The sequence below is a fragment of the Poecile atricapillus genome, chromosome 10 (genome assembly GCF_030490865.1).
Source record: "Poecile atricapillus isolate bPoeAtr1 chromosome 10, bPoeAtr1.hap1, whole genome shotgun sequence".
Taxonomy (NCBI): Eukaryota; Metazoa; Chordata; class Aves; order Passeriformes; family Paridae; genus Poecile; species Poecile atricapillus.
This window is the reverse complement of record NC_081258.1, coordinates 12407907-12426777: the sequence shown is the minus strand read 5'-3', so window position 1 is coordinate 12426777 and position 18871 is coordinate 12407907. Positions and strand designations below refer to the sequence as shown.

At 37.8% G+C, this 18871-nt stretch overlaps 1 protein-coding gene across 1 annotated transcript in view; it reads right to left on the bottom strand.

Annotated features, from left to right (window-relative positions):
• Positions 1–2681: 2681 nt before the first annotated feature.
• Positions 2682–18871, bottom strand: part of MMP2 (matrix metallopeptidase 2) — a 29005-nt gene continuing 12815 nt past the window's right edge. The window contains exons 6-13 of the mRNA XM_058846164.1: positions 18431–18604; positions 16383–16556; positions 15135–15290; positions 13222–13363; positions 9165–9301; positions 7210–7369; positions 4430–4539; positions 2682–3701 (exon numbers count right to left, since the gene is read on the bottom strand). Coding sequence (XP_058702147.1) covers positions 3598–3701; positions 4430–4539; positions 7210–7369; positions 9165–9301; positions 13222–13363; positions 15135–15290; positions 16383–16556; positions 18431–18604 — 1157 coding nt within the window. The 3' untranslated portion in view covers positions 2682–3597. The remainder of the gene's footprint in view (positions 3702–4429; positions 4540–7209; positions 7370–9164; positions 9302–13221; positions 13364–15134; positions 15291–16382; positions 16557–18430; positions 18605–18871) is intronic.

Below are 18871 nucleotides of genomic sequence, written 5' to 3'. Positions count from 1 at the left end.
CCTTCCAAGACTAAGGATCTGGGGTTTTTGGAAGGCTAAATTGTGCAGTGCCAGTCCTTGCCTTGGCAGTTCAATGGTATAGTGTAGACACTTTATGTCAACTAATTACTCAGGGATTTATTAACTTGAAATTTTAAGGAAACTGCTAGCTTCATTGCTGTCTGCAAACAAAACATGCAGAGTGAAGAAGGTTTGTATACCCTAGGCATTTTGGCAGAAAATCAACATAAATTTGTTAACTGAACAGAGGACTAATTCAAAAGAATGTATGCCATTAAATGGATCATATGATCCATGAAAGAATTTAGGAATAAACGTAGTGCACTACTGTTGTGAAAACTGAAAGGTGACAGTAGATGGGGGCAAACCAACAGAAAAAGAAACAGAAAGATCTCCACAACTAAATCTCCACAACCACAAAATAAAATAGACCTTGTGGATAATTTACCCCAATGTAAATCAAGTTGAAAATGTATTGATATTTGGGAGATGCCTCTGACAGTTATGAACTTAAGCAAGAAGGATGGATATTTCTCTGAAGAATTTCAAAGTGTATAGATCTGCAAACAATTTATGTATCAAAGCAGTCACCAAATGGGCTGGAGAGGCAGGCCAACAAATCATTTCCAGAAACTGCCATTATCAGAATTTAGAAGTAGTAGAAATCTCAGTGTTGTTATAAAAGTGAATATTAATGTCTGTATTTTAAATACAATCTGATTTTGATTTTATTATGGGGCCTTAGAACTCCTTGGAAATGGTCTTGGAAAATTGTGCTGTAGCCATGTGAGCCGGCATCTTTTGACATATAAATGACAGAAATCTGGAAAGTTTTCTAAACTCCATGTACTGTCTTGTTAAATCATAGTACAGTGTTTCATCTGACCATTGAAGACATGTATAGTATGAAGAGTTAACAGACAGATGCACAGGTGACTTTCTTATTAAAAAACAGAATATCCCTTATTTATTTCTTGTGTTTTTCTAAAGAATTTGTGCTTCCAGATGATATTATACTTTTGCATTCATTTCTTGTTTTGGAAAGGAAGATCTTTTAATAATGTTTAGCATCAACCTTTCCCACCTGTGCAATTTGTTGCTCTAGTAAAAGTGCAACTCCCTCAGCTTGTCTGACACACGTAAGTGATAACCTGGCAAATGCTACACTTGATGAGCAGAAACAGATGTGTTTATAAATGACCTGTGTTAATCTTAAAGTTGTCAGCCTGAAACTGAACCCAAAGAAGCGTGTGCATCAGGTTAAGGATAGAAAATTTATTTCTGGTTTTCTGCCAGTGATTTAGTCTTTGGAGAATGGATTTACATAGGCAAGAACAAAAGGAGAAGCTGAGAAGAACTCCTTACACCCACCAGATGTGCAGAGTTTTGTAGGATTATGGTGCTATTACTACAGAATGTAAGATGGTAGATTTGTCAATGTTGCAAAACAGGCATAAGTTGTAGAAAAGAAGGAAACTTTCAGTAATCAGTAATTCAGTAGAAATGCGATTTAGCAAGTTCAGAGCTGGAAGGCCCATTGCAAATGTTCTACTGTATCTATGAAACCCCTTCCATGTTAAATACAGATGCTAGAGTAGGCATATTTGGGCACTATTGACGTAAGAAGAAAAAATCTTCAGGGGATGGTTATTGAGGATTCTTAAAACAGAGCTTAAATTATTGTAGCACTCAAAAGGAATGCCTGGCAGTCATTAAAGCTAGAGAATATTTTCAGCACTAGTGCAGGAAGATGTTTATGATCAGGACAGATCATACATCCCTGAAATAGATCCTGCTATGAGGGTTGCCAGGTGTTTGTAAAAACAGCAATACACTAAAATTTTGCAATTAGAGCCACTTTGTTTTGTGCTTTATTTTGTTGGCTCTGGTGCAAGACTAATTGTGAAAGTGATTAATGATTTTTAATGAGAATGAGATATTTATTTTGGCATAAATAAAAATAGTGCTGGCTCATCCAGGTGAGGATTGTCTATACTAATTGACATCTTCTTAAGGTGGAGTTATATCTGGATGGATGCAATTAAAAGATGATTTGGCAAATGCAGCCATTTTAGAAGAAATATTTTCAGATTATCATAGTAAAAATCTCTGCTTAGAACAGGAAATCACTGAGTGTAAACAAACATGAAGTTGTAGAGGCCATGAGAAGAAACCAGTGACTCAAGGGCTCAGGTATTAGTTACTGGTCAGTTCTGTGAATCATGGAGTTAAAGTGAGAGATGATTTTAGAAGGAGCTAGGTTGACCCCTTGCCTGATGAAATCCACAGAGGATTTTGAAGTGTTTCACATGCATGGAGCTGAATAAGATCCTTGGCCAGATGGTCTCTGATCTCATGGGCAGGATAAAGGTTTGCATCTCTGTTTCTCCAGCTTACATCCCATAGGATACATACACTCTCCCTTCCTGCCTGGGCTGTGGAGAGGTAGCCTGTGATAGAGTGTGGGTGACAGGAGAGGAGCAGCCAGGGGGCCAGATCACCTCTTTACTTAAATTGCTGCAGTTGCACCTTGGAACCAACAGAGAAAATAACCTGGGTTTCTAAATAAACCATCTATGTGCTTATATACTAGGGTAATATTTCTGCCTTTGATAGGTAATGCACTAAAACATGCTACTGAATTTATAATTTTAAGTGATACAAGGGAGCCTGGCCATGAGTAGTGTTGACAGTGTAATTTGATTTTATTGATATTGTTGGCACTTCATGTGTGGGACATTCTTTTCTGGTTTATTTTTTAATGAGAAACATTCTATCAGATGGTGAAAAGAACATTTTCTGTTGCCTAATGCATAAGCAAAAAGCTTAATTGAAAAACCCCCCAAATATTATAAAGAACAGAAAAATAAAACACGTTAAACAGTACTTGACTTTTATGTATAACGCATTGTCTTCAAAAATCTGAGTCGTTTCCATCCATATAAACAAGTTATATAGTAGTAACAAAGTGCATGAAGCAAATTGCTAAATTCAACTAAGGTATTAAAATAAAAAGTACTTTAAAACAATACTTTAACACAGTTTTTTTGCCATGATTCTATCATGCATCAACACAAAGCAGATCCTGAGGCAACCTGTGCCTTTGACAGTCTTTCTGTATTATTATGTAAATAAATGGAAGTAATGATCAAACTCGTAAGAGGGTGAAAAACATCAAAACAAACCATCCATTTATAACAGAGTTGTATTTATAAAAAATAAAAATCAAAGTGCACTGCTGGTACATCTCATTTGAGCCTATCTGGTATGTGAATAACAGAGGGGCATGATCCAGTCTCCAAAGGTTCCGAGGCTTTGTTTAAGCACCAAGGGAATAAAGAATGATGGCTGTTCTGTTCATAGCACTACTATGACTAGCATGACAAGGGAAAAATTGTACCAGAATATATACGTAAACATCTTTTGTATACTGAGGAGGCAAACACTCTTAAATTATCTGATGTGTACAGTACTGGTACTTAGTGTTTTGGTGCCAGTACCAGACTGGTCCAGTAATTAGCATTCAGATCTATATCTAATTACAGATAAGGCATATAACAAAAAAGTAAATATTTGGTTATTGATATCTCATATGGTTCAGCAACCCAACCAGTCAGAGCTTATCTTGCCAATTTTAACAATCTTCAAACTCTTGTCTTCCATTTGTAGATAGTACTGATCTTTGAAAAAGTAGGTATATCCTGTTAAAATAAATAAATAAACATGCTCAGATTATGGACCACATAATCCTTGATAGAAGATTTTTTGTATGTGATTTCATGAAGCTTAATTAACTGAATGACTAATTTCTGAAAATATTCATATGTATTTGTTTTATAAAAAAGATATATTTTAAAACTACATTAAAATTCCCATCCTGTAGAAAAGAGCTCTTGTTAAATGAAGTCTTACTAAGGTTATTACTTTGTGAGCCAGAATTTTCTGGGATGAAATGTTTGCTGGCAAAATAGATGTTGAAAATGTGACTGAGTCAAGACTCATGTGACACCAGTGTTGCTTTCAGACTTTAGTGCATATTTGTGCAAAATTTAAGGCCCCTTAAAACCATGGGCTAGGATCTCATCTGGAGTGCATAGGAAATTAAGAAAAATTGCAACATAAAACCCATTCATGCCTGTAATCAGGAAGATTGTCATACTTGAGTCGTGGTTGTGCTAGGGCAGGATGGTGCTGAAATGGTGCTGGGACTGTGTGCTGGTGTGGAGGAACCTGGGGAGTATCAAGGAGCTGGGAAATGTCCAAGCCACAAGAACTGGCTCAGTCATGCATCCTGGTAGGACATCCTGTGCATCAGGCATTGGGTGGCTCCATTTGGCTCATGAACCACAAGAAGTTAAAGTCTCCAATGAGTTTTGGAGCAAACAAATAAGAGAGTTTGTTAGTGACTTAAATCAGAATTACAGCTTACCACTGTCCCCAAAGCCCAGGACAGCATCAAGGTTATCTGGAACACCATTCCAAGAGTCAGCAATGAATTTAGGGGATGCAAGCTCCATTTTCTTCTTTTCTTCGTTGTACCTGAAGGAAATTATATCTCTACATTACAAATCTGCATTTAATGTTAAATTATAATATAATTCTTTGGGGTGTCCTCAGAAAATGTTACTATATAAAACAAACAGAAATATAATAATTGAGATTGTAATATGGTTTCTATTCCATTATAATTATTGCTGATTCCTTTAAAACCCTGTGAAATTTTACATATTTCCTTCAAAAATGCAATGCTGAATTGACAATATGCTTTCCAAGGAAAGTTCTTTCCAGCAATGTAATTTGATGGGAATTGGTGCTGAGCAGGAGGCATGGAGGTGTTCTGAGCACAGCAATATCGTTTGAACCAGGCTTCAAGTACAGCATGTGAGGCCAAATGACCCTTCAGGTGCTCAAGCACCTCTTCAGGAGCAGGAGACTTCAGAGATGTTGTCTTTGACAGTACTGGAGGGAGAAAACCATTTATGTTCCCAATTTCTATTTGTCCATGTCTGTAGGTATCTCAGGTTACTTTTCCCTCATTGCTCTTTGGAACTACTTGGATTATATCCAAAATTACACCAGTACTAACAAGCAGTAGGTTGGTCAAAATCAATTTAAATGATTCATTTAAATTCCTTACTGTTTTTTTTTTTTTTTTTTTTTTGGGCTATTTAAAGAAATTCTAATACCTTACTGGATAGCTTTAAAACTTCAGCTGTGGAATCTGAGCCAGCTCCTTTTCCTCTCCCTTACAAAACTTTGCTATGCTCAACAGTCTTGTTATAATAACACTAAAATAGCTTGTGCCTGGAATGAAGGAAAGAGAAGGCTTCCAAAAAATCCATTTAAAGTAAGTGTGATAATGACACAGGAAGGACTATGGTATGTAACTATTTTGATTCCATTGACAGAGCCCTTGTATAAAATGTAACAGACACATACTTAAGGGTTATAGCATCTGTTTAACTGAGATGCATTTTTTTTCTGAAATATTTTTCAACTGCTTGCTTTCTTTATACAGATAGAAATCACTTAATCCTATTTTGTTTCCTCATTAATAAATTATGCATTCTGCAGTGACTGCACTTGATAAGGTACTTTGATAGAAATACTGTCTGTGATTGGAGTGATGAATTACTTGGAGGCCCTGCAGTACAGTTAATCAAAACAATAGTTGGTACAGAGGAGACGAGCAGCTTTTTAATTCATAGTCTGTAAGTTTTAGTAGGAGTCTGAAATGTTGCAAATGGCTGTATGAGAATTTTGTAAGTGTTTAAATGGTCTCTACGATACTACATTAAAGAATGAATAACACTCTTTAAGTTTTTAGTTCTCTTTTTTTCTTCAGATAATGGAGAAGATTACTGTCCTTAAAGTAATTGGAAATTATGATCAAGTGGCAATTGTATGGAAAGAGTATTTTATTTACTTACAGGAATCCACAGCCATTTGGATAAAATAAAGAAAGTCATTCCATTTAATCATAACATGAAATTATTGTTCTCATAAAATGGACTCAATTATACTGAGACCTCCTGTGATATCTTATATAGAACATCTCTCAGAATGAACCTTTAAAGGCTGGAGAATCTTTTAGACTTCTGGTGGTTATTTCTGGTGGTTAACTTTCCTTTAAATTGTCAGTTAATATGTGGGTCCACTTTCAGTCTGTTGTGTAACATCTGCATTCCTAAGTCAAGTCCTGTTCCTGGAACAGTCCTCTGACAGTGCCTGCAGGATTCAGGGCCTCTGTTTTTTTCTGATGCCATTTTGATAGCCCAGAGGTAACTCACAAAGTTCCTCCTCTGCTTTTTAAGATGGTCTTTTGTGCCAGACCGTCCTGGCAATTATGGTAATGAAATTCTATTAAATACAATTATACAATTAGTAGATTTATCAGGTGTAATGCAAGGTATTTATTTCTAGCACAGTAATAGCCTTGAGACATTTTAAGGACATTCTTTCTTAATCTAGGACGATAAGATAAGAGTATGGTAGCAGGTCACCTGAGTTTCACTGGAAACATGAGAGCATTGAGACACTGTCAAAATGAATTGAAGCTAAGATTTTTCTCAAAGTACTTACAGATACACATGTGTTTGTTCAGGTTTCCTCAGTGCCAACTATATTAGTAGAGCAAAGGTGTAAGTGATGGTAGATCAGCTGCTGAAAGGATTTACAGTCATCCCCAGCATGTTTTGGTAGACACACTGCTGTTTCCTTTAAATCCAGTGCCTCTAAACCTGATGGCTTAGTGAAAGAATTTCTTAGGGAATCTGGTCAGTATTTGGATTCAAGTGATTGGAGCTCAGTGTATTTTTAAGGAATAAACCTTCCTTGCAAGGTTTTCTCCCAGCATTTCTGAGCTGACTGTAAGGGCATCTTGCCCCTCATAAGATCCAGGGAGTGATGTGGGGCAGTTGCTGGGACATGGGGGCATAGGGATGAGTTGTTAGTGGTGGGCAGCCTGACAGACACTCCCAGATACCTGCTTCCACTGCTGTTTTTGAGGCTGTTTTTTTCTCAAACACATGCCAGTTTCCTGTTGCTGTACTGAAGCACTTTCCTGCTGTCAGCACTGTCCTGGCAGCCCTTGTTCTGTATTCCCACAGGATGTGCCCCATGTTTGGTCCCTGCCTCCTGCAGCTCAGGGTGCATTCAGCCCCAGAGACAGCTTGGCTGACAGTCCTACCCCCCCTCAATGCATCTTACTTCCAGTATCTGTCTCCAGCAAAAATGTATGTCCTCTTGTTCCTGCCCCAGTTAAAAGCTGCATCGACACGCTGCACATCGGGGGGCAGTCCCAGGCTGCTGAGTTTCTTTGGATAGCCCCGGTCCAAGTTGCTGGCTGAATAAACCCAGTACTCATTTCCTAAGTAGGGGAGGAAACAAAGCAAACAAAAACAGTTTATTAATCCCAAACAAAAGGGTATTTCTTCTTTTTTGCTTTGCCATGTCATTTTTTATTGCACTAGCTGTACCACTAGTCTTTCTAGTATTTTACCATCTGTGATTACAATCCAAGTGGACTGTGATTAACACTGCTTTTGCTACTGAAGTGCTCCTTGCCTCAGAAAAAGACAACCCCTCTTTTCTCTTGCTTCCTCCCTTCTTAGCTGATGCACCTTTGAGGCAGACACTGCCTTGGTACATTGGGGTTATATGCTAAAACAGGTAGTTTATACAGGAAATTTTTTGTGTGATGAAAATTGTCTGAAACAAGGCAGGGCACCTGAAGTTCAAATGCAGCAGCTCATGTTCACCCTTTATTTGTTTTGTTGAGTGATTTTATTGAGTGATTAACAGGAAGTTTTTGCTCAGAAAAAACTGTTGTTCTTTGTCACACAACATTATCTAATATCTTTCCAGGTATGTACTAGTGGACTATGTAGTAGTGTTCTGTGTTCTTTACATGGAATTATAATGTGCTTAGTAAATAGCCTGACTGGATTCTCTGAAAGCCATGGAAAGATTTATTCATGAAAGGACATTTCTTTGATTCTGTGCTAGTGGGAAAGTAAGTAGTAATGTGAGAAAAGTTTAAAGTGTAGCATTTGAGATTCTTGGAAATTACTGATTCACTATTCAGGAGCAAAGGGTGGGACTAACTATTAAGTATTTTATGACAGTTGTGTTATTTTCAAACCAATCTTTGTATTTTGATAGTTCTTATTTATATTTTTTTTAAAGCAGGCTGGCTATGTTTTCCTGGAGTTTATAAAGAAGAGAGGTTTAGATATGATAGGATTATATCTAATATATGCAATGTTTGAAGTGTTTTGTTTTGCCTGATTTCTTTTAGTTTTTTTTCCCCCCCATCCATGTAAACTAAAGCAAATGGCCTCTGAGCCATGTGGAATAGATTATCATTGCTTTTTTCTCTCCTGTACAGAAAATGTACAGCAGCTTTTGCCATATGGTTTTTACATGACTGGAGTTGTTTAGTCATGTCTTTAGTAGATACTGGAGCCTAGGTTTTGCTGGCTCAGTTCTTCATGTTGAAAACAGTCTCACAGCTCTGCTCACAGTGCTCATTTGGCCACTACAGCTGAACCATATGTGACAGACAGAGCAGAGCTTCCTGTCCTCCTCCTCTCCCGTGGAGGCAGCTTGCACGGCCGCCTGTAACCTCTGCCTGATGAGCCACCGAGGAAGATGCTTGGAAGCCAAAGTGGAAGTCAGTCTTTGGCAAAAGAGAAGGAGACATGGAGAGGCATGAGGAGAAAAAATAAAATGTAGTCTTCTCAAGAAACATGTGCTGAGATAATAGCTTAAAATGGAGGGAAACAAGAAAAACAGAGCAGGGACTGAGGAAAGAACTCCTGCTGTTGTTGTTGGTTTGCATTTTAAATAATGATTCTTGGTTGGTTTTGCTTATTGTTGAATGTCTCTTTCTAGGTGCTTACAGTTCTCCTTTTGTTGTACTGGGGGCTGAATGCTGTTTTGAATCTTTCAGATACAGCCTTTGTCCTAAAACCCTCAGACTGGGAAGAGGGAGATCTGTCACCCTACCTGCTGGCCCTTAGACAGGCTCTTCCCTGTCCCAGGTATACCTCAGAGGAAAGTGAATTTGAATGCAACATTATGCAAATGGCTACTTACATTTTGAAACTTAAAACCCATACCTGTAAAAAAAAAATAATAAATATAGCCTTTAAAACCAATACCTGAGAAAAATACAGCCTTCTCGTCCTGAGGGGCCTCATAGACAGCATCAATTTTCTCTGGCAGATCAGGCCAGAATGTAGCAACAAGAAGAGGACCTGTGGGTTTTCCTCGGGGGTTTATAGTCCTCCACATGAATCTGAGCAGAACAGAAAATTGTACAAGATTTACAATGAACTAATTCAGCAGCACATCTGTTTCTCATCACTTCTGGCACCGGCGGCGTGAGCATGCACACACACACACACATGCGCACACACGAGCTAGCAGCAGCACACACTCAGAACTCTCCTCTTCACTGACTGAAAAGCAAACTCATTTATTGAGGAGCTGCACCATAAGCTGCATGCTGGACTGCAGGTGAAATTCCTGTGCTGATTGCTTCCTGTTGCTTTTTTGCATCGGGGCAAAATTTATCCTATGCCTTGAGTATACAAATAAAATGCTTTGAGCATACAAATACTCATTTACACAGCATTTAAACTGTTAGAGCCGTCCTCCTGCTGTGTATGGAGCAGATGGATGAGCATTTGACAAAAGTAGAGTTTTGTATTCCATGAACTGCTCTTGCAATTACTATTGTAGTGACTAAAAGTTCAAATTTAACAGCAGTATGTCATAGTGCTTGGAAGTGAGTTTGGCTGTAAAGGAAACTGCTAGCACTAAAAACGTTCATTAGAGAAATGCAAAGGGTAATTTATTGGCTATTTTATGTATAAGTAGGACGATCATTTGATTTAAGCTTTAAAAAGCTCTAATTATCTTTAAATGGCAGAGCTTTGTGCTGAGGGCTTTTGGTATTAAAAATGGCACTGCTATTTCATCCTCCACAGAATGAAGAACTTTTTTCCCAACAGAACAAAAGTTTTGACATGGTCATAAACTGAAAAATCAGCAGGCTGGTGGAATTGCTCTTGCACCAAGCTATAGGTGTTAAATTCTGAGGTCAAACTGCTTTTACCGTTAATATGTTTCTGAAGCTCAAGGTGCTATTGGCATTTTATTTTTTGCAGAGCATAAGTTGTCATTACCCATTCCTGCCTAGAATAATTATACCTTTGAGAACCTGGGATCTTAAACAGCATTTTTTTTTTTTTGCCTATAATTTGGAGGAGCAGTCCTAAATTAATTTTAAAAATTGCTATATTTTTATCAATAATGAAGATAGTAATATGTTATCCTATCCTTGTTTTGCATACAGATGTGTTTTTCAACACGTACAAAAATATCTCTTAGCATGATTCATAATTTTAATTTACTAAAAAGAGGCAAATAAGCCATCTGGCTAATTACCCCTCTTGAAAGTGTTAAAACACATATGACACACTGTAATAAGTAATACTGTTAGTTTCATGCATCTCTTTTTAGACAGAAAAGCAGATCCAATATGATATGTAACAGAAATTCATATAGAAAATCTTTATAACACTGCATTCATAAAAGTAGTTCCTTTAAAAATCCAAGTTACAGAATTCTCAGTCAAGTTTGGACCTGATTTATGGCTGAATCAGCTCCAGTAATTGCTATCTGTATGAATTTCAAACTTTCCAGGGCCAATGGAGACTTAACACCAGGTTTTTAATAAACCACATATTTAAAGGGACTTGTTAAATTGGTGAGGTTTTCTTCTGGAAAGGGAAACTTTGTCAAAGCTGAATTTTATTTTGTTTTTGAATTGGGTAGAAGGTATTTCTATTTCTACACATATTACTGAGGAAATGGTGAAATTAAATTAATTATTTGGCTTTCTCATTTCCGTTTGAACATAATAAAATGTTTTAACTCATCCATATTAAATCTTTCTATTACATTTATAGACAGATTTAATAATTTAGTTACAGAAGGTATTTTACATCATATTTTAACATAATCTATATTTGCAATGATGATGATGATGATGATGATTATGATGATGATGATTTTTATATGTAGTTATTGAAAGTGGGTCTTTTCTAGTGTCCTGATAAATTTCCAAGTGTTAACTTTGTTCACTCTCAGAATAAACCCATTTCTGGAAATGCTGTTCTTGGGCATTCTGTGCCCAACAGAAAACCTCAACTATTCTCTATGGCTAACAGCACCTTCAGTAATTCCTCTTTCCTGGTAATTTCCTTTCCTTGACTTGAGGCAGGGAGGGAAAATAAATTTTTTTTTTGAAAGAATTAATCATATCTGACCTCCTTTTTGCTATTTACTCTCTTTGCCATGTGACAGTTGGATTCTATGGTAATTTTCATGAATCATAAAAGTCACACGACACATGATAGACAGTTGTTTCTTGAATTCCAGAAGTGAGTCACAATGCTGTTTTCCTGATAGTTGGAAAGCTGCAAGACTGACAGGCAAAGCCATTCCAGAGCCAAACAATTCAACAGTTGTCTGCTTTTGCTGCATGCTGGATAAAGACTGAGCCAGTCTGAACAGATTGTTTTGGTATTTGCATAGTTCTTAGACCAACTCTATCTAAATGCAAAATACTTTTGTTTTGTTGGGATTATATGGAATATTGGATGACTCTGCTGGTTTAGGAGTAGATTTTACATTGTTCTTTGCATGACTACTGGTTTGCAAGAGCAGAAGCAAGGTGGAGGTCTGGCTGGAAACCAAGGGCCACGAGTGAGCAGGGGAGGAGCATTAGCTGGGTATGGTGTGGAACTTGGTAGGGGTTTTACTGCTGTGAGAATGTTTTACCCTTGAGGGTGCTGAGCTCAGGTGAATACTTCAGCACTCTGATGAATAAATTAGCAAAAGTGGGCGCTGTTTTTGGCAAACTTGGCATGGGGTCGTGGGGCCAGCCCTGCGAGGCTTTGTGTGAGGCTGCTGTGTCGGTACTATGGGGCCATTTGGTGGCCAAGGAAAGAATGTTGCTTGCCAGTAGGGATCACTGGAATCTTAGCCTGCTGCTGACAGGGCCAGGAGAAAGAATACAAAAAGGTATCAGAGTGATCCCCACAGAGCAGATCAAAGCAACTTACAAGCAGAAGGTTTAAATTCCATTTCTGCATTGCTAAAACACAGACTGTGATAATGATTAAGTCCAACTTCAAACCTAAAGCACCATTATTCTGGGTATCATATAGATTGGATCTAGAAGGAAATACATGGAATCATTGTATTTGTCCTTGAAAGTCAACTAACAAACCATGGTTTTTTGTTACTAAAAGCTGATGAGTAGAGTCAAACCACGCAGCATAGTAATAAATGCTTCATATATTCATACATTAAATTCATATACCTAGCTGAAAGTTTGAATCTGGAGAAGGTGGCTGGACTCAGGTAAATCACCTGATCAGGATAAAATCAGGAGATACAAATAATTTTTAAATTGCTATTTTGTGAGGGGAACTTGTTTGTTAGTTCCTGTTTCCTTGTAAATTTCAAGTGTCAACTGGCAAGGAGCAATGAACAGGTGGGTTGCAATACTTCCCTTAGCTTGAGATGCTTGTATATGTTTTTATGTGATAGGAGACAGTGTTTGATTTTGGCACACTCACTGAATGTGTGTGGACCCAGATCTTCAGAGGAGTTGGGAGAATGTTCAGGGTAGCTAGGATAAATGATTCCAAATTTGGTATTGATTTATGACAGGGAAGAAAGGAGCTTTAGTGTCTCTCACAATGGTGCTGCCAAGCCCCATACTCCTTAGGAGATGCTCTTCATTGCTGAGCAGCTGGGTAGTACAGGCCCTGGCAAAGGCAGCAGGAGCCACAGCTGAGCAGCCACCTCATTTTATAAGGAATGTTTCTGCTTTTGCATCAAAAATGCCTTTGGTGCCTTCTGTCTTGGAGGCTTTGCACATGTGTAACCTATCCAACTCGCCAGCGTCCTTGTGTTATTACAGCAGCCATAAATCACAAAATGCTGTTATTTAATGACTTTGGACTCAACCTGAATTAAACAATTTCCATTTCTCTTAGGAGTTGATTAGGACACTTTCCCATCTCTGAACATACAAAACAAAGGGCGGATGTTGTGCCTGATAATAAATTTCTAAATTTTAATAGATCTCACAGATTCCTTCACTTGAGGCTCTCTTGGTAGGCAATTTATCTCACTTACCTATCTTTGAAGAAAAACGTTTCTCCTCTAATTTGTGCGACTCCATCAAATACAATGTCATGCTTGCAGAGCTCTGGAGTGACAGGTCCAAGGGTTGGCCCTGGTCCTGGCCCTGGCCCCGGTCCGACGTCAGGTGACACCTCTGTGATGGTGAACAGAGATACTCTGTTAGACTGGGATGATGGGCTGCACAGCTTACAGGAGAGCAAGAGCTGCCATGGTTTCTGAAAGGATAGTCATTTGGAGTGAGTTCTTGAAGGAGGAAAAACTGATAATACAATCTCTTCAGAAGAAAACCTTGACTTCCACTCCTGCCTTAATCCTCTGTGTGCCTCATTCCAGACACAGTGCCTGTGTGTGTCTGTCTGGGCTGAGCTGCCTCTTTAACCTGAGAGATAATTAGGAGTGACTATACTGGGTTCAGAAGTGAACATTACAATTTTTATTTTGCTGGCTTCTAAAAAGAGGATAAAGATTTCAAAGTCCTTCCATAACAGAATTACGTGCAGCTCTGCTGAGAAAGACGTCAAAGTGAATTTCTCTTTTTTAAAGAAGTGCCAATATTTGGCAAGTTATAAAGATGCATTTTGAGCCATTTGTTTGATCTTTCTTCCCTCACTAAGAGGCAAAATGTACTTTTCAGAACATGCATTTTGCCATCTGGTTTATTTTATTTGATATTATTATTTGGCTGCTGCTTGTTGTGAGGCATTTGCCTCTTTTTCTCAGACACTGGGTTAATTTATTGTATGAGAAAAGGAGTGTAGCTGATTTGTGATGATAAAGTGAGAAAAGAAGGTTTTTTTGAATACTTGTTTTACGTCAAAGGCAGTTTGTAAAAGGTTATATCAGTTAAAAAGAGGAAGAAAGATAGTTTCACCTTGGATCTTGAAGCATGTTTTAAAGCAACTGGGTTAAGTTCTTAACTCTTCAAACTCTTCTGAACTCTATCAAAGATACACAGTATGGGCTCAAAAAACTCACTTAATCTTGACCATGTCTCAATTCCCATTCTTAATTAAAGCAGCTAAGAACAAGTAATAATGAAGATTCAAATCAGATTTTTGTCTCATGTGATGATATTTTTGGCATATTCTTATTAAAATTTCTGAGGTGTGGAATACTGTAGAATATAGTCACAGTTAAAAAGATCTCAGTAGAAAAGAGAAAAGCACAGAAAGAGAAATGGAATATGCTTAATATGCTTAATTGACCATAGCATACTGGTGCCTCTGCAAGGTAGAAAATGTATACATGAAAGGAATCTTAATCATGATACTACTTATGCATTTTACTATCTGTGGAGAAAATAAAAATTGTTAAAAATGTAGCTACATAAAAATACTTAAATCCACTTTTTCTCTAGGAAACTGCCTAATACATTTATACTGAGGTTTCAGCTCCCACACACTTTCTGCAAATGTTATCGTGTTGGTACAGCTTGAATTGTGGGAAGGCAATGTCAATTGTTTCCAAGCTGGGACACAGGAAACAACAAGCTTCCTCTTGCAGAGGGTCATAGTCTGGGGAGCTCAGAGTGTTGCAGAAAGTAACATCCAAACCCACCCACATCAGGTATTTCAAGCTAGAGACAAACATGGCATTTCATTGTCCCAGTAAAGACACTGGAAATTTCAATCTAAAATTTTGCTTATGGGGTGTTTTGATGCTCCTTTTCATTCAGTAAATTTAATGACCTGTCATCCTTAAGTTGTGGTGTTTGATTGAAGTAGGAGGGCTGGTAATATGAAGAAAGCAGGGGGAAAGGAGCAGAGGATGCTTCTGGCATTGGTGGGAATGTGCTGTTTGTGATTTACTGCAAATTCTGAGTCCCAGATTTGAACCTGTGCTGCCTGATTTTCTGATGAGTTCTGCTAATAGAGGAGAATATTAAAAAAAAATAATTTTTTTACCATAAAGCTCCTGGATCCCTTTAATGTCATCCTGAGAAAGTCGAAAATTCTTGGTGTAGGTGTAGATAGGGGCCATGAGAGCTCCCGGGTCCTCAGAGTGCTCTAATCCCATAGCATGGCCAAATTCATGGGCAGCAACCAAGAAGAGACTGTACCCTGGATAACACAGTAAGACAGTGTTAGCTGCCTGCATTTAAATGGAGTTGTACCACACAGGTTATTCACAGTAGGTAATACTGAGTAGTATTTACAGCCTCCATGGTGAACATCACAGTAATAATAATAATAATAATAATAATAATAATAATAATAATAATAATAATAATAATGATGACATTTCACTGCAGAGATCCTAAAACCTTCCTTTGTAGGTGATTTTTGCTGCTGTCTCCCACACAAGCCACTCTCAGCACAGTCTTAATACTTGCATGAGAAAAGGAAGCATAGCAAATAGAATTTGGACATCCCTTTTAGGTACAGAATAATTGAACTTGCAATCTAGATATCAAATTTTTTCACCATGAAATGGCTTGTAAGTGATAAACAGGTCTGTAAATATGTGTCACTGAGAACAGGCTCTGAATCTGAACCAAATATTGTTAGGTTAGAAATGACCTTTTATAATAGGATGATATTTTATCAATTATGCCCAAAGAGTCTTTGAAATCTGGCAAGTTTCTTTCTTCCTAGAATAACACCCCAAATCTAGCATTTATTTGTAAATATGTAAAAAGCCTTTTGCCCATGTTAAAATATGGCAAATATTAACCAAAGTAATTTTAAATAACGATACTCACCACATAAACTTTATACTGTCTCACTTTTTAAACGTGTTTTTCATCCATTGCAATATCAGTCACAAATGTATTAATTTTTTACATTTAGTGTTTGTTCCTAATTTGTATCTGTGTATAATTTATTCCGTACAAGTGAAATACTGTAGTACTTGTTGCTTTTAGCCTTGGCAGGAAAAGCTGATGGGGAGAAAACCATCTATTAATTTATTAATTTATTTCATGGCTTTTTTTGGAAGGATCCTGCATCACTGTAGCTTTAGAAAATCGGAACATTTCATACGAGCTCTCTAGCTGTAGTCTCACGCTTCAGTAGAGGGATTTTGCTCAGATTTCAGGCTGGGCAGAAGCGCTGTAAGCACCAGGAGTGATGTGTGTGAAATCATTGCACACGTGATGCCAGCGGTGTGGGCACTGCTCGGTCAGCCCCGTGTTATCCTGACAGGAGTGTTACCTTGGTCTGGACAAAAGCCCCACTTGCGGTCATCGTCGTAGCTGCTGGTGGAGGCACACCAGAGCTTGCCATCATTGCGTCCTGCACTCGTGCACGACTCATATTTGTTCCCAAGGAAGATGAAGGGGAATACACAAGGAGCTCCCTCGGAATTCCCACCAACTGTTGACATGGCTGTGGAAAATGACAGGAAAACACAGTGAGAAGGGGATCCCTTTTGCATCTTCTAAACTGCACTAAGAGCAGAAAGGAAGCAGAAATACTGCAATCCTTCTAGGAATATGAAGATTAAAAGTAATATTTGAAAATTGTCAGACAGAATAAAAAAAGATAAAGTCTACATATTGCCACTGCAATGGACTTGCCAATAGTTTTGGTGGGGGTGAGAAAGAGCCCTGGACTCATGTTCACAGCTCTGGGAAAGCAGCAGTTTAACAGTGTGTTGTGAAAGGTGATTGCCCAGCAAGTAACTTTTAATGCACATTCCTGGTGTTATTTTAAAGTGTTTTAAAGTCTTTAGGTGGAAGGTAGGGTTAGTGTCAGAAAGGTTAAAGAGATGTTGAACATCCACCTGGCTGGTGGGTGTCCCACTGAAGAATAAGCTTTATATATCCTGACAACAGGGTACAGTTTAAAAGCACTTGCTTTTAAACATTTTCTAAAGAAAAAAAATATATTAAATGGAGATAACTTTTTTCTAACCAGTATTTTTTGCAAAAACTTGAGTAATTTTCCCCTGTGTTCTCATCTACGTAGTATATGGCAGTAATATATGAGAAATAACATTTGTATGTGCAGGTACAAGTATTTCTAGAGGGAAGAGAATGTAACTGCATTTAAAATAAGTGTTAAAAGTAGGTATCATGAACAGAATATGAAACGAATATAAAACTCATTTAAATTCATTTACACTGCTACCTGACAATTATAGTTCCTTTCAGATTATGGTCTGTCTTCTGGGTAGGTACATGACAGCAATACAGAGACAAAGCTGGTTGTGTCCCTAATTATTTATTAGTATTTATTTCTCATTCATTATTATTTATTAATAGCCTTTTATGCTGAAAAAAACCCCAGCTTAAACTAAGCATATTTCTTAGCTCCAGTGATAGTATCTGGAACCTAGGTTACCTAGTTCCTGGTTACCTAGGATTTGAATACATTGATTCTAGATATACTGGGTTTTTTTGGCTGTTGAATGATCCTTTATAATTTTCTTTTTCTAATCTTGTAGTAAATTATAATGAATTTGATCCCCTTTTTTTTTTTTTTTTTTACATCCGTAATGTAAAATGGATGGGTTACACCTGGTTATCAAAAGTAATAGAAAGCCAAATACTAGTACATCAAAGCTGTATTGCAAATGGTTAAGCCACTTTCAAGAGACCCACAAAATCAAAAAGCAGGATGCATGTAAGTTTGAATGTAGCTTCCCTTGGCTCTGTTAAAAGCCAGAGATTTTAGAACTGCCATGGTTCACTTCATCTCTATGCTTATGGCTCTAGTGTCACAAAATGAACACCTAAAAATGAACACCTGCAAGCTATTCAGCACTATAAATTAATTTTTGTTCCTTTATGTAGTAAAACTCAAGTTGGACAGTATAAAAAACTGTGAAGAAAGCTGAAATTTCTTTTTGTGGTTAAACCATTTCACTTAATTCTTTTGAAAAGATCTATTAACACAAGCTTAAAGTACTAAACAGGATTTCTTTTTAAAAGTGTACATGGTAAGTATTAAGCTAAAATATTATTCATACTTTCTTCTGTCTAATGAGACTTCCCTTCCAGGGCCATTAACAAACTGTAATCTGCTTGTATTTATTATTGTGCAGTGGTAGCCATGCATTTGTAGGTTCAAATGCCATTTGTGTATTCCTGCGCTGTGACACACCAACAGATTGCTCCTGTTCCAGTTACATCATTGGCCACCTCTTTGAAATTGTCTCCACTCATCAACTTTTGTGTGCTCTGGTGAAGGTGTGCCAAAGGAGACTTGTTAAAACAATGACCAATTAGACTGTGTTATGCAAGCAGCATTCCTCGTACCGGTCTCTGGACAGAATCCGTATTTCTTATCTCTGTCGTAGTCTTCAGTGGTTCCACACCATCGGTATCCGTCTGTCCTGCCTTCGGTTGTGCACTGGTCATAGGACTGGCCTTGGAATTTGAAGGGAAATTTGCATGGCTGCCCATCACCATTGCCACCCATTGTAAAAAGTGCTGCAGGAAAACGAGAGAGGAGTAGTCAATCCACAAAACTCAGTATCACAGAATCACAGGGAATCACAGTGGATCAATGAGGAATCACAGTGTGCCCGTGGGAACGTGCCTGGGACTGGACAGACATTGGACACCCATCAGGTGTGGTGTACTTCACACTCAGGAGCCCTGTTTTACACTAGCATTGAAATGCCTTGGCAAGAGAGACCAGATTTCTGAGAACCAGAAATCTTTCTCATGGATGGACATTAAAATGATTCAGATTAA